Consider the following 16,683-nt stretch of genomic DNA (forward strand, 5'->3'; position numbering starts at 1 on the left):
CGCATGTTGATGCTATGCTTTTGTTCTTTTTAAGTAAGATTTGAAATACTATTACTTACAATAGGTTATGGTGACAATGAATGTCTCCCACCACTGAGTAAGCTAAGTGACACTCAACGGACATGTGTTATAACCGTTTTTAAAGTTTTTACAGACATACTGTGTAGTTAACATTGTTTCCTGGAGGGGTAGGATCCAGGTTAGTGGACAGTTATGTAAAAAGTTTTAGTTCAGATATGTTCCTTAAATAAAAATTAGTGAGTGGTTGATAGATTCACAGGTACTTCGTCCAGGTGTTTCGCTTTCTTCAGGTACGCCTGACGTCATTCCAGGTTTGTCCTGCTCTGTCCCAGGATGTCTCCAACTTCTCCCAACGACACTTTATACGGAAGTCCCACCCTCCAGCAACGCCAATTGGATCAGAAGCACAAAATCGGTGCATGCTGCAGTCTGATTGGCTCCTGGGATTGTCATGTCAAAGTGCAAGCAGAGTTTGCGGTTAGGCGTCAGGTGAAACTCGCTCTGGGAGGAAGAGCAGACGGATAAAACTAACTTTGCATGAACTTTCTTGGAGGTTTTTCTACTATTTATGAATTTATCCACCAAAGGAAACTTTTAATATCTGCCACCATCACCTTGCAAGATGAAGAGCCTGAAGTATCGATTGAAAAAGCACGAAGTTACCATCACTGTAAGTCGTTTTGGTTTTTTTTACTAAGTTTTGCTAACATCCCGGTCCCTTGCAAGTGAATTCGTTCATCCACGATGCTAAAGCTAAGCGTTGTGTAGTGACACCAGGATGGAGGGGGTTTATTATTTGTAACCGTGTCCTTAACAACCACGCTATCTGCGGTCATGTTCCCACGGTGGTGTGTATGGAAAACACACCGACAGCAATATTAGGCACCTGCATCTCCGCGCTAGTGGTAGATGTGGCCCTGGCACTGGCTTATACTGTGGTGCCTTCAGATTCAGAGTTGTTTTTCTTTCGTCTGACCTAAATCAAGAGCAGCTGACTGTTGTTGTTATTCGCAATTCGCAGCAAGGAGGAACGCTCCTCAAATCAGTGCAGCAGAGAGCCCTTTCTCCTGCTTGTTATTATCGGGAAAACTCAATCCGAGGTTTCATTTTTGTATAGCAACCCTAAGACCCCTGGCAGCGACGGTTTCAAGTTTTGACTAAACCATCAGATGTGAGGCGTGTTCTGTGGATGAAGGTTCCGTAAAATTAAATGCAGTTGCTGGATATAGGGTGACAAAGAATAACTTTTTTCTTCCTCTGGGAAAATGGCTACTGAATGTTCACATTGTTGCATTCAGCCTCTCAGTAGACGATGCTTGTTTTTTGGCTGGTTAGGGATGCAAATCTAGAAGCCACTATTTTACCAACATTTGACTGCGAAATATGCTAATTTTGTTCCCTGTGTACAACTAGCTGAAACTGATTCCGTGTAGTACAACAGAAGAAGTTCAGTATGAGCAACAATACCACAACAGTTGACTTAAACGACAGTTTTGCATTTTAGTTATGCAAAATGGCAGAAAATGCTATTTCAGTATCTCTGTTTTATACAGTATTAATCTGAATAGTTTGGGGTTTGATATTGATTAAATAGAATATTTAAAGACATCACCATGGACCTTGTTAACTATTTTCCAACCTGAAAATAATCATTTGTTGCTTTCCGAGTTTTAGTGTTCATTGCTTTCAGCATATTTTACCTGCTACAATGGCAAATATGTATGTCCTCCTAATTTAGAAGAACTGCAGTAATCCCACCACAAAATTGAGATTCCCTAAAATAATACATACAAAAGTAACATTTTTATAGAATTGGTTGTGGGAAGCCATCATGGCTCCGTGGATACACTATAAGCCCCTTCAGGAATGTGTCAGTGATTTTGTATGCATTTGTACCGGACAGTATTGAATGAACAATGCAGTATAACTACCAGCACAATGTCTAATATCCATCAGGCCTATGCTTTCCACCTACAGTAGGCCATCTTAAAGTCTGTTTATTCCTCCCAATCCAGCAACAGCCTATGAACTTTGCCTATGGACCATTGTCACTACAATTGTGCACTGTGACAGTGCAGTGGGTGTTTTGGCACTGCACTCTGTTTCCAGCTCCCGCAATTACCATGAGAAAGGCTCTCAGCCAGGGGAGCTGTGTGTGGTAAACTATCTGGCCCTTTATAAAAGGGAGAAAAAAAAACCTTTTCAGCAATGAAATGGTTTTGTATCCGTGCTGTCTCACTCCTTCAGTCCGAGGCAGCCAATCAGAATTCAAGTCAAAACAAAAAAAGCCTGTTTTTTTTTTTGCCCCGCAGCATTTTCTGTACCATTTGTTTTAAAAACACCTCAGGAAAAGCTGGAGGTATGCTGTGTTGACGAAACACACATGACATTTACACCGGTCTGTCTGAGGGATGATGACATTCCCCCCCTACATTTCTCTCTGCAGGCAGATACCAAAGGAAATGCGATGGCCATATAAAACTTAGTCTAATCTTTTTGAAATGTATTTCAAGACGCATCTGATTTGCAACAGTAAAGGCAAAGGTTTCCTTAAATGGGTGGTTCATCTCCCCCTTTCAGAGCTCCATCCAGGAATCTTTGACGATCATAAAACAGATCAATCATATAAGGAAGCAATACATTACAGCCTTACATCCAACTGTAAATGCTTCAGATGCTTTCCTCATTGTTACCCAATGCTCTGGAACTGATCTCACTCTTTCCTGGTGTGGTGAATAATTAAGCTAAATAATGCGTGGGGGAGAGGCGAAGGGGTATTTTTTTTAAAGGAAACTTGCTTTATTTGAACAAACTACAACTGAATTCTGTCACCTTCCACTCCTGTTATTATCTTTTCTGTCTCATGAGATAATACTTCTGCTTTGATTGTCGCTAACTACGATGCCATTGACTGCTTTTTCTGACTAAATTCGAAGATATTCCACAAACCAGCTGTAGATGAAAGGCAGGGGGAGGTGTGTATTTTTGGCTCTGGTTTGCAGGCAGGGCTCCATTGTCTTTTATTCTCTTTTGTAGAAGACTATTATGTTAGGGGTGAACTATTACAAGGCTCCTCATAACAAGCAGCGACAGGTATAATAGCCATACACTCACACAAAGAAAACATAGGGTCTAAGGCTGTAACTAATAACTATCCTATTCTTCAATAACTCTGTTATCAATTCGTCTGTTATTAAATCTGTTTATTTATTCACATAATCAGTTGATTGTTTTATAATAGTTGCATGTCATTCTCAGTTTCCCCAGGCCTAAGGTGACATCTTCCAATCTCTTGTTTTGTTCGATCAACAGCAGACCCTCTCAAGTTTGAACCCGATATAAGAAAAGATAAGAATGACTTTATTAATCCCAAACTGGGAAATGTTTATGTTAAAGAAGCATAAAACAATACAAAAAATATACAAAACAATATGAAAAAAAAGAAGAAACAAATCTTAGTTTCTTAAATTACAAAAACATGGCATTTATGTTTAACCACAAATACTATTTAATAAGTTTTGACATAGATTATTTTGCAATAAAGTATACAACACTTATAATCATTCTATTGAATAATAGATCCTTATCAATATAAAAACAAATAGATAAGAAAGACAAATAAAATATCAAGTTAAGTATTGGCTGGATCACAATATTATGTTTGAATATAGTTGGACTCTCCGAACACCAGAGCTGGCCACAAAGCCGAGTTTTTTCCAAAAGAAATATGTTGAAAATGTTTCAGCTTCAGCAGAACTTGGCGGTTACTCAGAGTTGTACCGACAGACACAGGAGCAGACAGGACGGCTTAAGGAGTAAAAGGGGAAACTGGATTTCCTGGTTAGTTTTGAGATTAGTATGAACGGTCACACACCAATTACAGCCTACTGTCCCAGCAAACATCTGTGCTGTCAGTTGGGGCATTCCACTATGATTTGTGTGTCACATCAAAACACAGTATAACAGGACACATCAGCTGCAGCACACAGTGGAGGTGTTACTGTCAGACATCTTTTCTTTTGCCCACATGAAAGGTCTTCCTCTGGCAGTTTCATCAACCAGCCTTGCAAGACTACAAAGAGAAGACCACACAAAGCTGTTTATGCCTTTTCAAGGCGTGTGTTATGTCATTTTAGACCTTCAAAGATTCAATTCTCAAGAGCTTTATTAGCATTCTGCTCGCTGGAACATGAACAAGCAGTTCTGTCATGAGGTGTTCAGCTTTCATTCCCTGTGCACTGCACTATTGATTTGCTGTGTGTGTGTCCTCTTTTTGATAAGAATAAGAAGGAAAATAAGGTGTTGCCTCCATATACAGTATAAAGAGACCTGATGCAGTTAAAAAGGGTTGGTTATGCTTCATATTTTGCCCATGCACAAACACTTCTGACACAACAACAGTTCCTTGGGTACAAAGTCTTTGCCAAAATGTTGAATACACAACGTCAGTGATTTTTCTAAAGTATTGCCATGTCTCGAGACCAACAACGACTTCATATGCATTCTTTAATTTCAGGTGAATAACTACATGTGCTTCAACAACATGTTGTCACAGCAATATAAAATAGATATATGAGAGGGAATTTTGACCCGGTTAACTTTCTAACTAAAAAATATTCATACGTTATTAAAGGTGTTTTGAAGTACATAGGATTTATTTGTTATTATACAATTTTTGGTACCGCTTCATTCTCCTTTGCCAAAATGCCAACACTAGACTTCTTAACTGTAGCATTTGGTTCAATATCAGGTATTAAAATCTATTGAGCCCTGAGGACTGTTTGTGCTGGTTTGGAAAGTTGTTGGGAATGTAATGGTAATTGTTAGGGTTTGAGCTCAGAGAGAGGAAAGTAGTTCCTTACTCACTTGAATATTTGTGTTTGTTGTGTGTCATGGGACTATAAATGCTGAAAAACGAAAGTCCTTTAATGGTGCACCGTTCCCTATGGTGCCAAAAAGGTTTTTATGGCGCTTTTCAATAAAGATCTGAAGGCACACTAAGAGAAAGGGATTATTGTCACTGAGATGATTTCACCAGATTCTTGATGGACTGTTTGGAGTGATTTCTCGCCGTGTGTATTGTCCCACTAAGAGTTGTTGTACCAACCAGAAAAACGGAACAGCTAATGAAAAATATTCCTATATTGAGCTATAAGTGTCTCCTTAATATTAAATTGTCCCTGTTGTATTTCCTATGAGGATTAGAGTTGAAATTATGACTCTATGACTTTATTCATTAGTCAATTGATTATTATTATTAAATAATCAATTAATCATTTAAATATCTTGTAAGCAATGATGTCAGCCTTTTCAGATGGCAGCTTCTAGAATGTGAGGAAATGCTGTTTTTCTATCTCTCTTAAATGTAAATTGAATATATAAGTGTTTCAGATGGTTAATCGTACAAAACCAAGTCCTTTTTGGTTTCTTTTATACCTCGGAAATGATGTAATTTGAATCTATGGCAGCCAGATTCATTTACTAAACTTTTTCTAAGAGAAATTCAGGCTTGTTCGTTTGCAAAACATAATTTTCTCTGTTGTACACAATTTCAACAGCAGAAGGAGGCTGATCATCAAAACTGATCAAAAGCCCTCATCAGTGATGGATTAAACACTCAAGCTTTCTGCAGGCAGACCCAGCAGAGTATAATAAAAAGCTCATCAAGGATAATGCATCCATTCGAGTACTTGAGATGGTCTTGTCCTGAAACATTTCTAAAGCAGACTCACAGCTCTAAAGGCAGCAGGGATGTTGCTATTAAAATCTCTATCAGAAATAAAGTTGATGAGGCTGATGCTCACACTCTCATTAAACAGCCAATGTATGTTAGGCTATAGGGGGTGTATCATTCACCTTTCTTGGGGAGTTTCTTTATTCCTGTACTTTTCCCTGCTTCTTTGTGTTCGACACCTTTTTATTCTGTATCCTAAGAAGGATATGCGAGTGCCTCCGTCGCCCTTGAATGGGTGTTACGGGAGTATTTAATGAGCGCAGTGAGATAGAAGAGCCAGATGACGGTAACTGTATTGTTGGGAAGTTGAAACCTAAGCAGGGTGTAGATGAAGCTGGGAGAAAGGGGCATGATCCAAGCAGGGAGCACTATCTGCTGCTTTAGCTGTTGCTTGATTATAAGATTATGGCATTGCTGACACTATTCAGATATGCTCAACATTTGCTGTCTTACAGTCTCTCTGATGTTGAATACGTGACTGGAAATATGACATTATTATCATGCAAGCTAACTTTTGAAAAACCTTTTTTTGATGACATTAACACAAGGTTTTTAAATCATTTTAAATCGATAAAAAGTCGGAATTCATAAGAAAGATGTTTAATTTGACCCAAAAAGTTTTTTTTAAATAAACACTGGAGGTAGCTTGTTTTAAACGCTAAACGTTAAGCTTTCATTTTTAACTTCATATGAGCGCACACACACACACACACACACACACACACACACACACACACACACACACACACACACACACACACACTCACTTCTGCATTGGCGTAGTGCTTTCCCGACTTGCAATAAAACCCATTAATTATTACTAATTAAAGCATAAATCTAGTGCTTACAATATTCATATTGTAAGCATGCAATACGGAGTTTAGCAACTTTGATACCTTTGTATTAGATTCATGTTTTCTTTCTTTTATTTTTAATCAGTTATTAATACATTTTCTTTTGGTTTTTGCTAACTACAATAATGTAATGTAATGTAAGTATTCACACCATTGGTTTCCAGGACTCTATTATTAATGAGCAAATAACAATTGTAAAAAATCAGAAAACAGAAATCAAACCCCAACTGTTTGCCTTTTTAGAACGGAAGCTTTTATAAAAAACAAAATGTTATTTGTGTCCATCTCGCACCTCTGTGCTATCGCCTGCTGAGGCTTTTAAAGCTTGTGATCGCCTGCGGCTCTCTGGAGCATACAGTAATGCTCTTTACTGCAATTTTAACTGCTCCAGTCTCCTCTAAAGCCTGTTGGAAAAAGGAGAGCAGTGTAGTAAAGGATGCAGTGAGTTTTATCAGCAAGTTGGTGTCTGTGATGCAGAGTCAGAAACGTGCTTTCGTCTTGGTGAGATATTTTGAAGTTGAGGATTTCACTTGTTTATTGAAACATGTCTGTGACAGTGTGTTCTATCTGGGACATTTACAGCTCCTTTCCCATCCAGAGAGAAATGGCCTCCAGAGTAAAGGTCTGCCAAAGTAGAATCAGAATTCATTACAACTGCATTGTTACAGAAAGATGAGAAGTTTGTTGATTTAATATCAAAACAAACAGTGTGGGAACTTGCAGCCTCGTGAACCCCTAAAGGATCTTTCAGAAGCTGCTGAGCTTGGTTTAAAGCCCTGCGGACACACTTAACGTTATCAAGCAGAAGCCTCCTTCAGCAAGTTAAGGTTTCAACTCGGAGACCCCAGCAGGCATACCTACCCCTCTGCTGGTGGGGTTAAGGAGGCTTGGGATTAAGAAAATCCTCTTTTCCTCCCTGATTTTCAAAGTATGTGTTTTGTCTGCTTTTTGGCCTTGAGTTGGTTTAGACTAAACGTTTAATTTGAGTTAAACCTCGGACAGATTACAAGACCATTTCAACTCTTCGTCTGACAATCGCTGTCAGACTCAATTCCTGGTCTTCTTGCTGCACTGTCAGGAAGATGTTTAGCTATACAATGGAGGGAAAGAATGCTGTCACACTCATGGCTTCAAGGGATCGTCCTGTACCTCATTGTGTCTCTGAAACACGTTTTTCTATTCATCAACGACAGTTAAATGTAATATTATAAGATTGCTTTGTCTCTTACTTCATGGCAAAGATTCCTTATACTTTTTTGGAAGAACATAACCAAGATAAATGTATCCATTTACATTTTCCTACCGTTTTATGAGCTACTGTATAGAATCAATTTATTTTATCTTGAAGAAAGAGCGGTTTAATCTGTGGGTTCATATACATTTATGAATTGCATTAAATCAAATGGCAGCAGTCACTTCATCAAAGTTTATAAAGTAAAAACTATACGTTTAAAGAAACCGTTGGCTTACAAATGAGCTGGTAGATAAGTGATGTTGTTTTGGTATGACTTCATTTGTTCCCATTAATTCCAGTGTTGTAGTACTGGAGTCCGGGACTCTGACTCGAGTTCGACTCATGAGCTAAATTTAGAGACTCGTGACTTGACTTGGACTTGAGCATTAATGACTTGAACTCGGACTTGGACTCATGCATTCAGACTCACGATGACTCAAATGGACTCGACTTTGTCATTAAAACCCTGAGGTCGCTGGACATGGACTCGCGGCATCTTTTTAAAGAAATACATCTCTGTCAACTGTCATGTAAGCAGCTGGTTGTCAAAAGAGTTCAGTAGACATCTCTGCCTTTTGTTGCCATGGGTTGCAGGCATCAAACAACTTAGGCACGAAAAGGCAGGTATATAATGCTAAAAAAAGGGATAGCAAGCACTTGCCCGACTGCCCAGGAATCATTGTAAAGGCTGACTACGGATGCTTGTCGAAGCAGTATCGTAGGGAATTGGATAGCGTGATTTCTGCAACAGGCTCCGGCGAGGGCGCTTTCTGTTCTTGTCAAGCTGCCGGGAAATGAATGAAGTAGCCTTGAAGTGGGGTTGGAAATATCGAGATCTTATTACTTTGGGTTGCAAAGTTAACAAAATGCTGTCACACAAATTGGCCTTTTTCTTTTTAATCAACACTGTCCTTCTAAGAATAATAATGAACAGTTCAATTTATAGTGCAAGGTAACAGAGAGAAAGATGCTTTTAAAAGTGTCTATGTTCAGCTTTCAGTACTTTAATAGGATCTGAAGGAAACTCTTAGTACCAGTCGTCTATGAATCTGTTTACTTACATCGGGTTGAAACCCAGCATTTCCTGATTTTAACAACAAAATCCTTTAAATATCAAGATAACACACGGCTTTTATTGTGAAGGTTTTACAGGAAATTGAACGTATTTACCAAAGAATTAGCGGTGCTTTTTGTAAGCGGCTATTCTTCAAGTCTACTACTAAGCCCCCCATGCTGATTGGTACGTTGGCAACAATGGCAACGGTTGACGCTTTGAAGCATTTGGGTCAGCCCTATTAGGGGTCCAAGAATCCCTATATCACATTTCATGGAAGTGTGTAGAAGGAGTTGACATCTTGTTCGGACAAAGGACCAACTGGAGTCTCCATTCTTCCCGTTTTTATTTTCAGAAAAAATAGCAGTTTCCTTTCTTAGTTGTGCAGGTTTCATGTAGAATAGCATTTCCTAGTGTGTTAGTTTGCATAGACATTGTACTTATATTTACTGCAGGAGGCTCTCAGACGGGATCAGCAGGAGTTTTTTTAGGCTGGACGTTGTGTTGTCTGTAGAGTAGGTGGTAGCGTGACGGTCTGTGTTTTTAGGATTAATGTCTGGCTCCACGGGGGCAGGAGCGGCCATGAGGTCATCTCAGCAGTGTCACCCGTCTGCGTTCCCATGCTGATAGGAGACGAGCTATAGTGTGTGCGTGTGTGTGTGTGTGTGTGTGCGCGTTTGACTGTGTCTTGTTTGTTTGTCATGTGTGAATTATATAGGGCCTAGATACAGTTGGTGGACTGTGAATGTGTAACATGAACCACGACGAGCTAGTGATGGAGAAATGTTGGGAGAGGTTGTCATGTGAGAGGGGGCTAAGCTTATTGACTGACTTTGGGTGGGCTGTAGCTGACACCCCCCCCCCCACACACACACACACACACACACAAGCGCGCACGCACGCACGCACGCACACACACATATTTAGGAACAGGAGCACAAAGATTCTGCTGATGAGGGACAAACTGCTGTGAAATGGCTCAGACTAAGCCCCATCGCGCTGTGCTCTGTGTGTATTTTTTCTGACTCTGCAGTGTATCTGCTTTATCAGAAACTTATAGTAGGTTAAATCATTTGATACTTTTCGCAGTCCCCCCTCTGCAGGAAAGACAGCGTGAGAAAAATGTGGTGGACCCAATTAGTGCCTGTTGACTGAGTTTTGATGAGAAACACAAAGTGCGGCTGAGACGACGGAAGTTTTTGTAGCAGATTAGAAAGAGGGTGATTCCAAAGGTCCACATGTGTTGAAGGCATTTTGACATGTGTAATGAGACTTTTCCGGGAAGACATGCTTACTCGGAGCTTGGTCATGGAGAAGAATAGGTGTAGCATTTTACTCCTCAGAGGGGCGAGTCAATACATGCTCTGTAGCTACCCGATCGTTATCCTACTCCATGGGATTCCGGAGTTGTTTCCAGGAATTGGAAACGGCAGCTCAAATGTATTTTTCTACGCCTTATTTTTCTTATTGTGTTATATAAATATTTATTTTCATAGTTTTTCTTATGAGACGTCTTTTCATAAAACGTGATTGAATGGAATATGCTCAGCAATGCGTACTGTAAGGTGGTTATAGAAATGGTATAACCTCGGACTAAATTGAATTCTAACCACTTAGCAAATGAAAGTTAAATGATGGCATTGAGCAACCATTGTTTGATAAATTCGGTAAGACATCAGAGAAATATATTTTTTAGTGTGCGCATGTTTTTACAAAGACTGAGTCAATTTGACCAACCCTCCAGTCACATTCCTCGCCCTGCCTGTGTGTGTGATGACTTGTGAATGCTGGCCAGACAAGCATCAACACCAGTATTTCTGCCCAAGTACCAGCATGCCCAGAGAGCTCCCTATTTAACCAATTACGGCTCTGTAAGACAAAAGACTCCTGTGTGGTTTTCTCTCATTTTGCGTCATCATTTGCCTTCAGGTGAGATTTTAAAAATAAGCTTTCACTCTTCACAATACTTGATTCAACCACTTTAACAATAAAGCACAATTGTCACATCCCTGATTGTTAATAATTACATAGTCCAACCACGGCTCTCTGTCTGCCCTTGTTTTTCCACCTCCATATCCTCAGAGCAGCTGCAATAATATCATCCATACCAGCGGACATCTATAGCCACAGCCCTCAACCATGCTCGTTTTTAATCCTCCTGACATTGTTGCTTTAATGAGGCTATTCAAACTTGTCAGTTAAGCCCGTGGTATTTTACAGGAAATTGCTATTCTAACCTTATACCAAAGCTACAGAACTTGTGCCTTCATAATGATATTTTCTTAATTGTTTGGAATTAATTAATTTTTATTATAAAAATGCCTCGAGCTAAGTGCTAATGTCAGCATCAGCTTAACATGCACACAGTGAGAATGCTTACATACGGTGGTTCAGCAGGTCTAATGTTTACCATGTTCCCTTTTTTATTTCATCGTGTTCTCATTTGCTAAGACAAATTCGAACTAAAGCTGATAGGTTTGTCATTAGTTTTGCATGTATTTGTTCTAAACTGAACTATACAGTAGATTCCTTCTGTACGTGTAACCTGATTCTGGCGTTAGAGGAATAGCATAGATCACCACAGTACTTCATTCTGCCCATGAATGTTGCCCATCTATCATTCAATATATTTTGGTCTGGACACACTGGTGGAATGACAATCATCCCAGGAGACGCAGATGTCAGAGTAAATTACAATTTAGGTGGTTCTTTAGGTTCTTAGTATGAGCGGCATTTTAATGTTTTTATATATACATATACACTGCCCCTGATGACAGGGGCATGTTCCAAGATGACAATGCCAGGATCCGTCGGACTCAAATTGTGAAAGAGTGGTTCAGGGAGCATGAGACATCATTTTCACACATGGATTGGCCACCACAGAGTCCAGACCTGAACCCTGATTGAGAATCTTCGGGATGTGCTGGAGAAGACTTTGCGCAGTGGTCCGAATCTCCCGTCATTAATACAAGATAAAAAATTAATGCAACTCTGGACCAAAATAAATGTTGTGACATTGCAGAAGCTTGTGGAAACGATGCCACAGCGAATGTGTGCCGTAATCAAAGCTAAAGGCAGTCCAACAACACAGTAGAGTGTGTGACTTGTTTTTTGGCCGGGCAGTGTGTATTATTGTGTCTTGCATTTCGCTTAAATATAGCATTTCATTACAGGCTAGCTGCATGTGAATGGATAAGTGTATTTTACTGCCATGAAACGCACACGTTTGCTCTGCATATCTTAGCTTCTGACTTCAGAAAGCAGCATTGCACCTTGTAACCATCTTATCAGAACACTTGCAAAGTGTTCCTTCTGAAGGTTGTTCCTGCAGAGACAACATATATAAAGAAAGGTAACAATATTCTTCAACAAGCTTCAATAGTCTTAAAGTTACAGTAGTTTTACGGTAAAAGCCTTCGAATCTATTTGGGATCAATTATAAGTTCAACTTTAAGAGAGATTTTGTCCAGATACAAATATCTACTTTTTAGATATCAACTGATACTGGAGTACTTTGACATATCTCTCCCATGAATGGCACCATTGTCTTCCTAGAAATCTCTATCAGAAACTATATTATGGTCTTTATATTTGATTATCATGTGAAGACTGCCTTCACTGGGGACTTGAAGGGGGCAAAGGTCACAGAGTTTGGGCAACTGGAAAGCTGAGCTCCCTTCCTGGCAGTGGGTGTCGGAAGTAGAAGGAAATAGCAAGGAAAAGCTTTGCCCTCTGGGTCATAGGTCATCTAAAATGGTGTGACCCAGCGGCTGGAACAACTCCATTTTGAATGTGTGTGAAACAGAAGTGAGGATAGCAGAATAGTGTATCAGGAAAGTATCGGTGTTCTTCTTTATAACACAGGTTTTATTGTGTTTTGAACGACTCAAGGCCAAGCTCAAGCCTTGTAAAATAGACATTTGTTATCAGGTTTTATCAGTATCTGAGGGCAGCCTGCTCTTTTTTTTATTTTTTAAGAAATAACCTTACTAAATCATCTAGCATAGTATTCTCTGATTGAAGCTTGATGGCAAACACGGGAGAAAATGCAACAGTTGCTGCTGCATATTTTTATACAATTGTGTATCAAAGCACCTGTAATCACCCAGCATGTTGGTACATGTTTCAACAAAAAGTCCAACTATATCTTTAGACAACATCAATAGGAGGAGAGTAACAAAACAGCTGCTCTATCCGTTTTAATCTAGTAAAATAACATGTTGCTTTTCCTGCTTTCAAAATGGCTTTTGTTTGCTGCAGAGTTTACTCTCCCCCCCCCCCCCCCCCCTCTTTACACAGTAAATGTGACTGACATAGCACATAACGCTGGAGAGGATGCACCCTTTCCTTTGTCTCCCTGGATCCAAGCAGTCCAGGTTGATTTGGACCTGTAGCGTGTGTGTGCACCACCAGAGGGCGTGTCTGTCTGTCCGTCTTCCTGCATGCAGTCCACACTGCAGCAAGAGGGCTCCTGTGTTTAGAAGCTACCCAGAAATGCAGTCAGTGCCTCATGTGCATACCAAATCAGAGCCCCTCATTACTTTTGACACTTGGCCTGAATCATCAGTGGGGGATTGGCCCGATCAAAGAAGGGTTTTCACTCTGAAGTATCAATTTACCTGTCCCATAACAACAGACTGTGTCACTTTCTCACCTCATTACTTGTTCTTTTACTACATATATTCTTTCTCCTTCTGTCCTCCTTCACTCCTTTTTAGAGTGTCACTTTCACTCTACATGCCCAGACAGTTGCACAATTTCACCACTTCCTGCACCGGTCTATCGCCACACATTAGAAAGGGGTGTGTATTGAGGTGGTTGGGGACTGTAGGTGTTAAAGTGCTATGCAGTCCCAGAAAAACCTTGTCTATGTGAGAGGGTTGCATGAGACTCGGAGAGAGAACACCGTGTCCTTAAAAATCCTATGTTTCATAACTTTGGTCCACTACAGGCAGAGATACAGTATGTGTTTTAAGGGCACTCACTCACAGGACAAGACAAACTTGTTTCTTAATGGATAACTGCTTTGACCAGCATTGTTTGTTCCTGCATTGTTTGTCATTTTATTCCATTCTTTGGTGACAGCTGTGTACTTTTTACAGACGTTGTACAGTTTCTGATATTTGAGCTCTCTTGTCTTTAACAGTGATGCTACCAGAGTTTAGGCTTTTCACTTCCAGGGTTTATTGCACAACTGAGAGATGTACATAGTATACAAACAGGTGATTAGTGTTGTGTTTGGTCCTGTTCATAAACTAGGAGTGAAAACTTTGTGCTTAGTATGGGAAAGTGGTACGGTTTGTTTTCATTTTCTCATCCGTAGTCTGTTTGAACTGGTTTTAGTTAAGTGCATTGTGTGGTATTGGTAAGTTTGGTTCACTGAATACTGATGATCAAATAAACAGACAGTACATCATAAGTTAACATAAGTATTCTGGTAAACTGTTTATTGCTTATTTGGTGGAGGCATTCAAGCCCCACTCAGGATGAAGTAGCGCCACCATCAGGTTTGTTCAACACTTCTTTGACCAAATACTGCAAAAGTATTGACAATCCCATCAGCCTCAACTATATTTTTGCTTTTCGTTTAAAGCAAATCTTACATCAATGTTAGATGAAGACTGGACATGGAAAATATCATCATTGTAGCATGCAGAGGTTGGGTACAGTACCTTTGTACATCTTTACAGAGCTCAGCTGTAACAATGTGTAAAACAGCCAAACAGATGTAGCCGCGCAGTAAAACAGCTCTCACATGGTATGCATGTTATGCTGAGCTACATAGCATTTTAATACAAATGGGCAAAATATAGTTATATTTGATAGTAAAGGTATATTGTGTCATTCGTAGTTTTGAGAATCCAAATTAAGCAGTTTATAGTGTGCATCATCACTCCAAAATAGGCATTAAAGTATCCAGAGCTGCAAAGCCTGCCTGACAACAATCCTACACCTGTATGCACAATGTAAGCATTATTGAACGCTGTAATCATTTCTCTTCAATTCTGGCCATGAAATGATCTCTCTCAAGCATGAGTAAAATGTATTAGATACGGGAATGTGTCTACATTCATGACTTTTTTTAATTAACGAGGTATTGTTTATTAGGAAGGTATTGTCAAAAAACGTTGTATTATGAATTTCCGTCTTTGCTTTTCCACAGAGAGTGTTTCTTACTCATCTGCTGGGAATTGTGTGGTCAAATCACAGATAGGTGGTGCTAAAAACTTTACATTTGAAAGACTCACCCTATCTTTGGATTAACTTGTTATTGTTCTTTTTACAAAACAAGGACTTGGTTATCCTCCTCATTGGCCAATATGAACATAATACAATATGAGCAATGTAGGTTTGATCCATAATGTAAAGTACTTTTTGTAAAAATAAGTACTGTAAATGGTCTGTACTTCTCGATGCCTATCTCCCTCGCCGCAAATGTCAAATGACTTAATTTCATGACATAACGTCTCTTTGCAGATGTCTCCTACGATCATGAACATCCTCATAACCATAACCTTATGAAACTACATTAGTAGTTTGGCACTGGACACCACTACTACTTGACATATTGGCATACAGCTTTATGTTTTGGCTTTGCTCTGGGCTGTTCAGATGACCAGTTTGATATTTCCTGCTGATGATTTCATCTGTGAGGACATTAGAGGGCCTTTAGTCTGGCGGGGGTCTGAGGGAGGCAGGAAACCGAGGTGTTGGAAAGAGTTACAGTTTGCAGACAGTGATGGAGGAGGAGGACAACAGTCTATCTGACACCCAAAATAATCTGTGTGGACAGGTAGAAGTCTAAACTGGCTCATCCAGTGTCTTGTGATGTTTTGTCCAGAAGGTCACCGTGTTTAAATAGATGCTTTGGGTAATATGTTTGTTTCGGTTGCACGCAGCAAGGGACGACTGATCTGCATCGACATCAACAGGTTATCATCCCATTTACTCAGAGGAAGCTAATATTCCAGGACATCCTGTTTTCAAATGATTACCTTCATTTGTGAACAAATGCAGCGTATTAGATTTCCCATTTTACCTCTCTGCATATAACAGCCCCTCTCATTTTTTGAAGCGTCTCTACCGGTGTGGCTCCACGGATGGCAAGGTTAATTGGATGTTTGGTTCACATCCTTGGAAAAGACCACAATATCTCTACCTTTCCCAAATTTGTTCCAGAAATATATGCTTCCCAGAGGGACATTACATTCTCATCAGCCTCCCCTGTACTTTCTGTTTGGTGCAAATTAGAAAATATTAGCACAAACCGACTGAAGTATGGTCATTTCCTGCTGCTGAACATCTCAGTTGTTAGCACACGGGAAGGTGGTAATACACTGATATTATACCATCACTGCAAAAACAAAAGCTTTAAATGTTTAGGTGACTTAAAAAAACAATGTTCATATTTTGCAAAATCTGTCTTTCAATACATGCTTTTTCAGCCCCACACACTTTAGATCAAATGTTGTTGAAGTCTGTCACCTAAAATAAACTTTACACATATTCATGTGCTTACATTTCTTGGCATTACTCCAGCATATGAAAGTCAAGCAGGGAGATACATTTACGTCATGATATGAAACTAAATACTGTCATGTGTTCTCGTCATCATCTTTCCTGCTCTTAAAGGCTGCAGTTACGTGATTTAAGTTTAGGTAATTTAACTGCTCTGCGTAAAAAGAAATTGAGCATGATAGCTATGACCAAAGGCACCAAACATCAAGCCTTAAAGCTTATAGGTATGTCTGATTGTGTCAATATGGGAGTCCCTACTGCAGTGGCT

The 16,683-nt window shown here is 39.7% G+C and overlaps 1 protein-coding gene across 2 annotated transcripts in view; it reads left to right on the forward strand.

Moving 5' to 3' along the window:
* The first annotated feature begins 504 nt into the window (after nt 1-504).
* The window catches only part of uacab (uveal autoantigen with coiled-coil domains and ankyrin repeats b), a 39,047-nt gene continuing 22,868 nt past the window's right edge, over nt 505-16,683 (forward strand). For both annotated transcript variants that reach the window (XM_063881851.1, XM_063881853.1), the window contains exon 1: nt 505-691. In XM_063881851.1, the coding sequence (XP_063737921.1) occupies nt 644-691 (48 nt within the window). In that variant the 5' untranslated portion in view covers nt 505-643. The remainder of the gene's footprint in view (nt 692-16,683) is intronic.

Source organism: Eleginops maclovinus, chromosome 4, assembly GCF_036324505.1.
Source record: "Eleginops maclovinus isolate JMC-PN-2008 ecotype Puerto Natales chromosome 4, JC_Emac_rtc_rv5, whole genome shotgun sequence".
Lineage (NCBI taxonomy): Eukaryota > Metazoa > Chordata > Actinopteri > Perciformes > Eleginopidae > Eleginops > Eleginops maclovinus.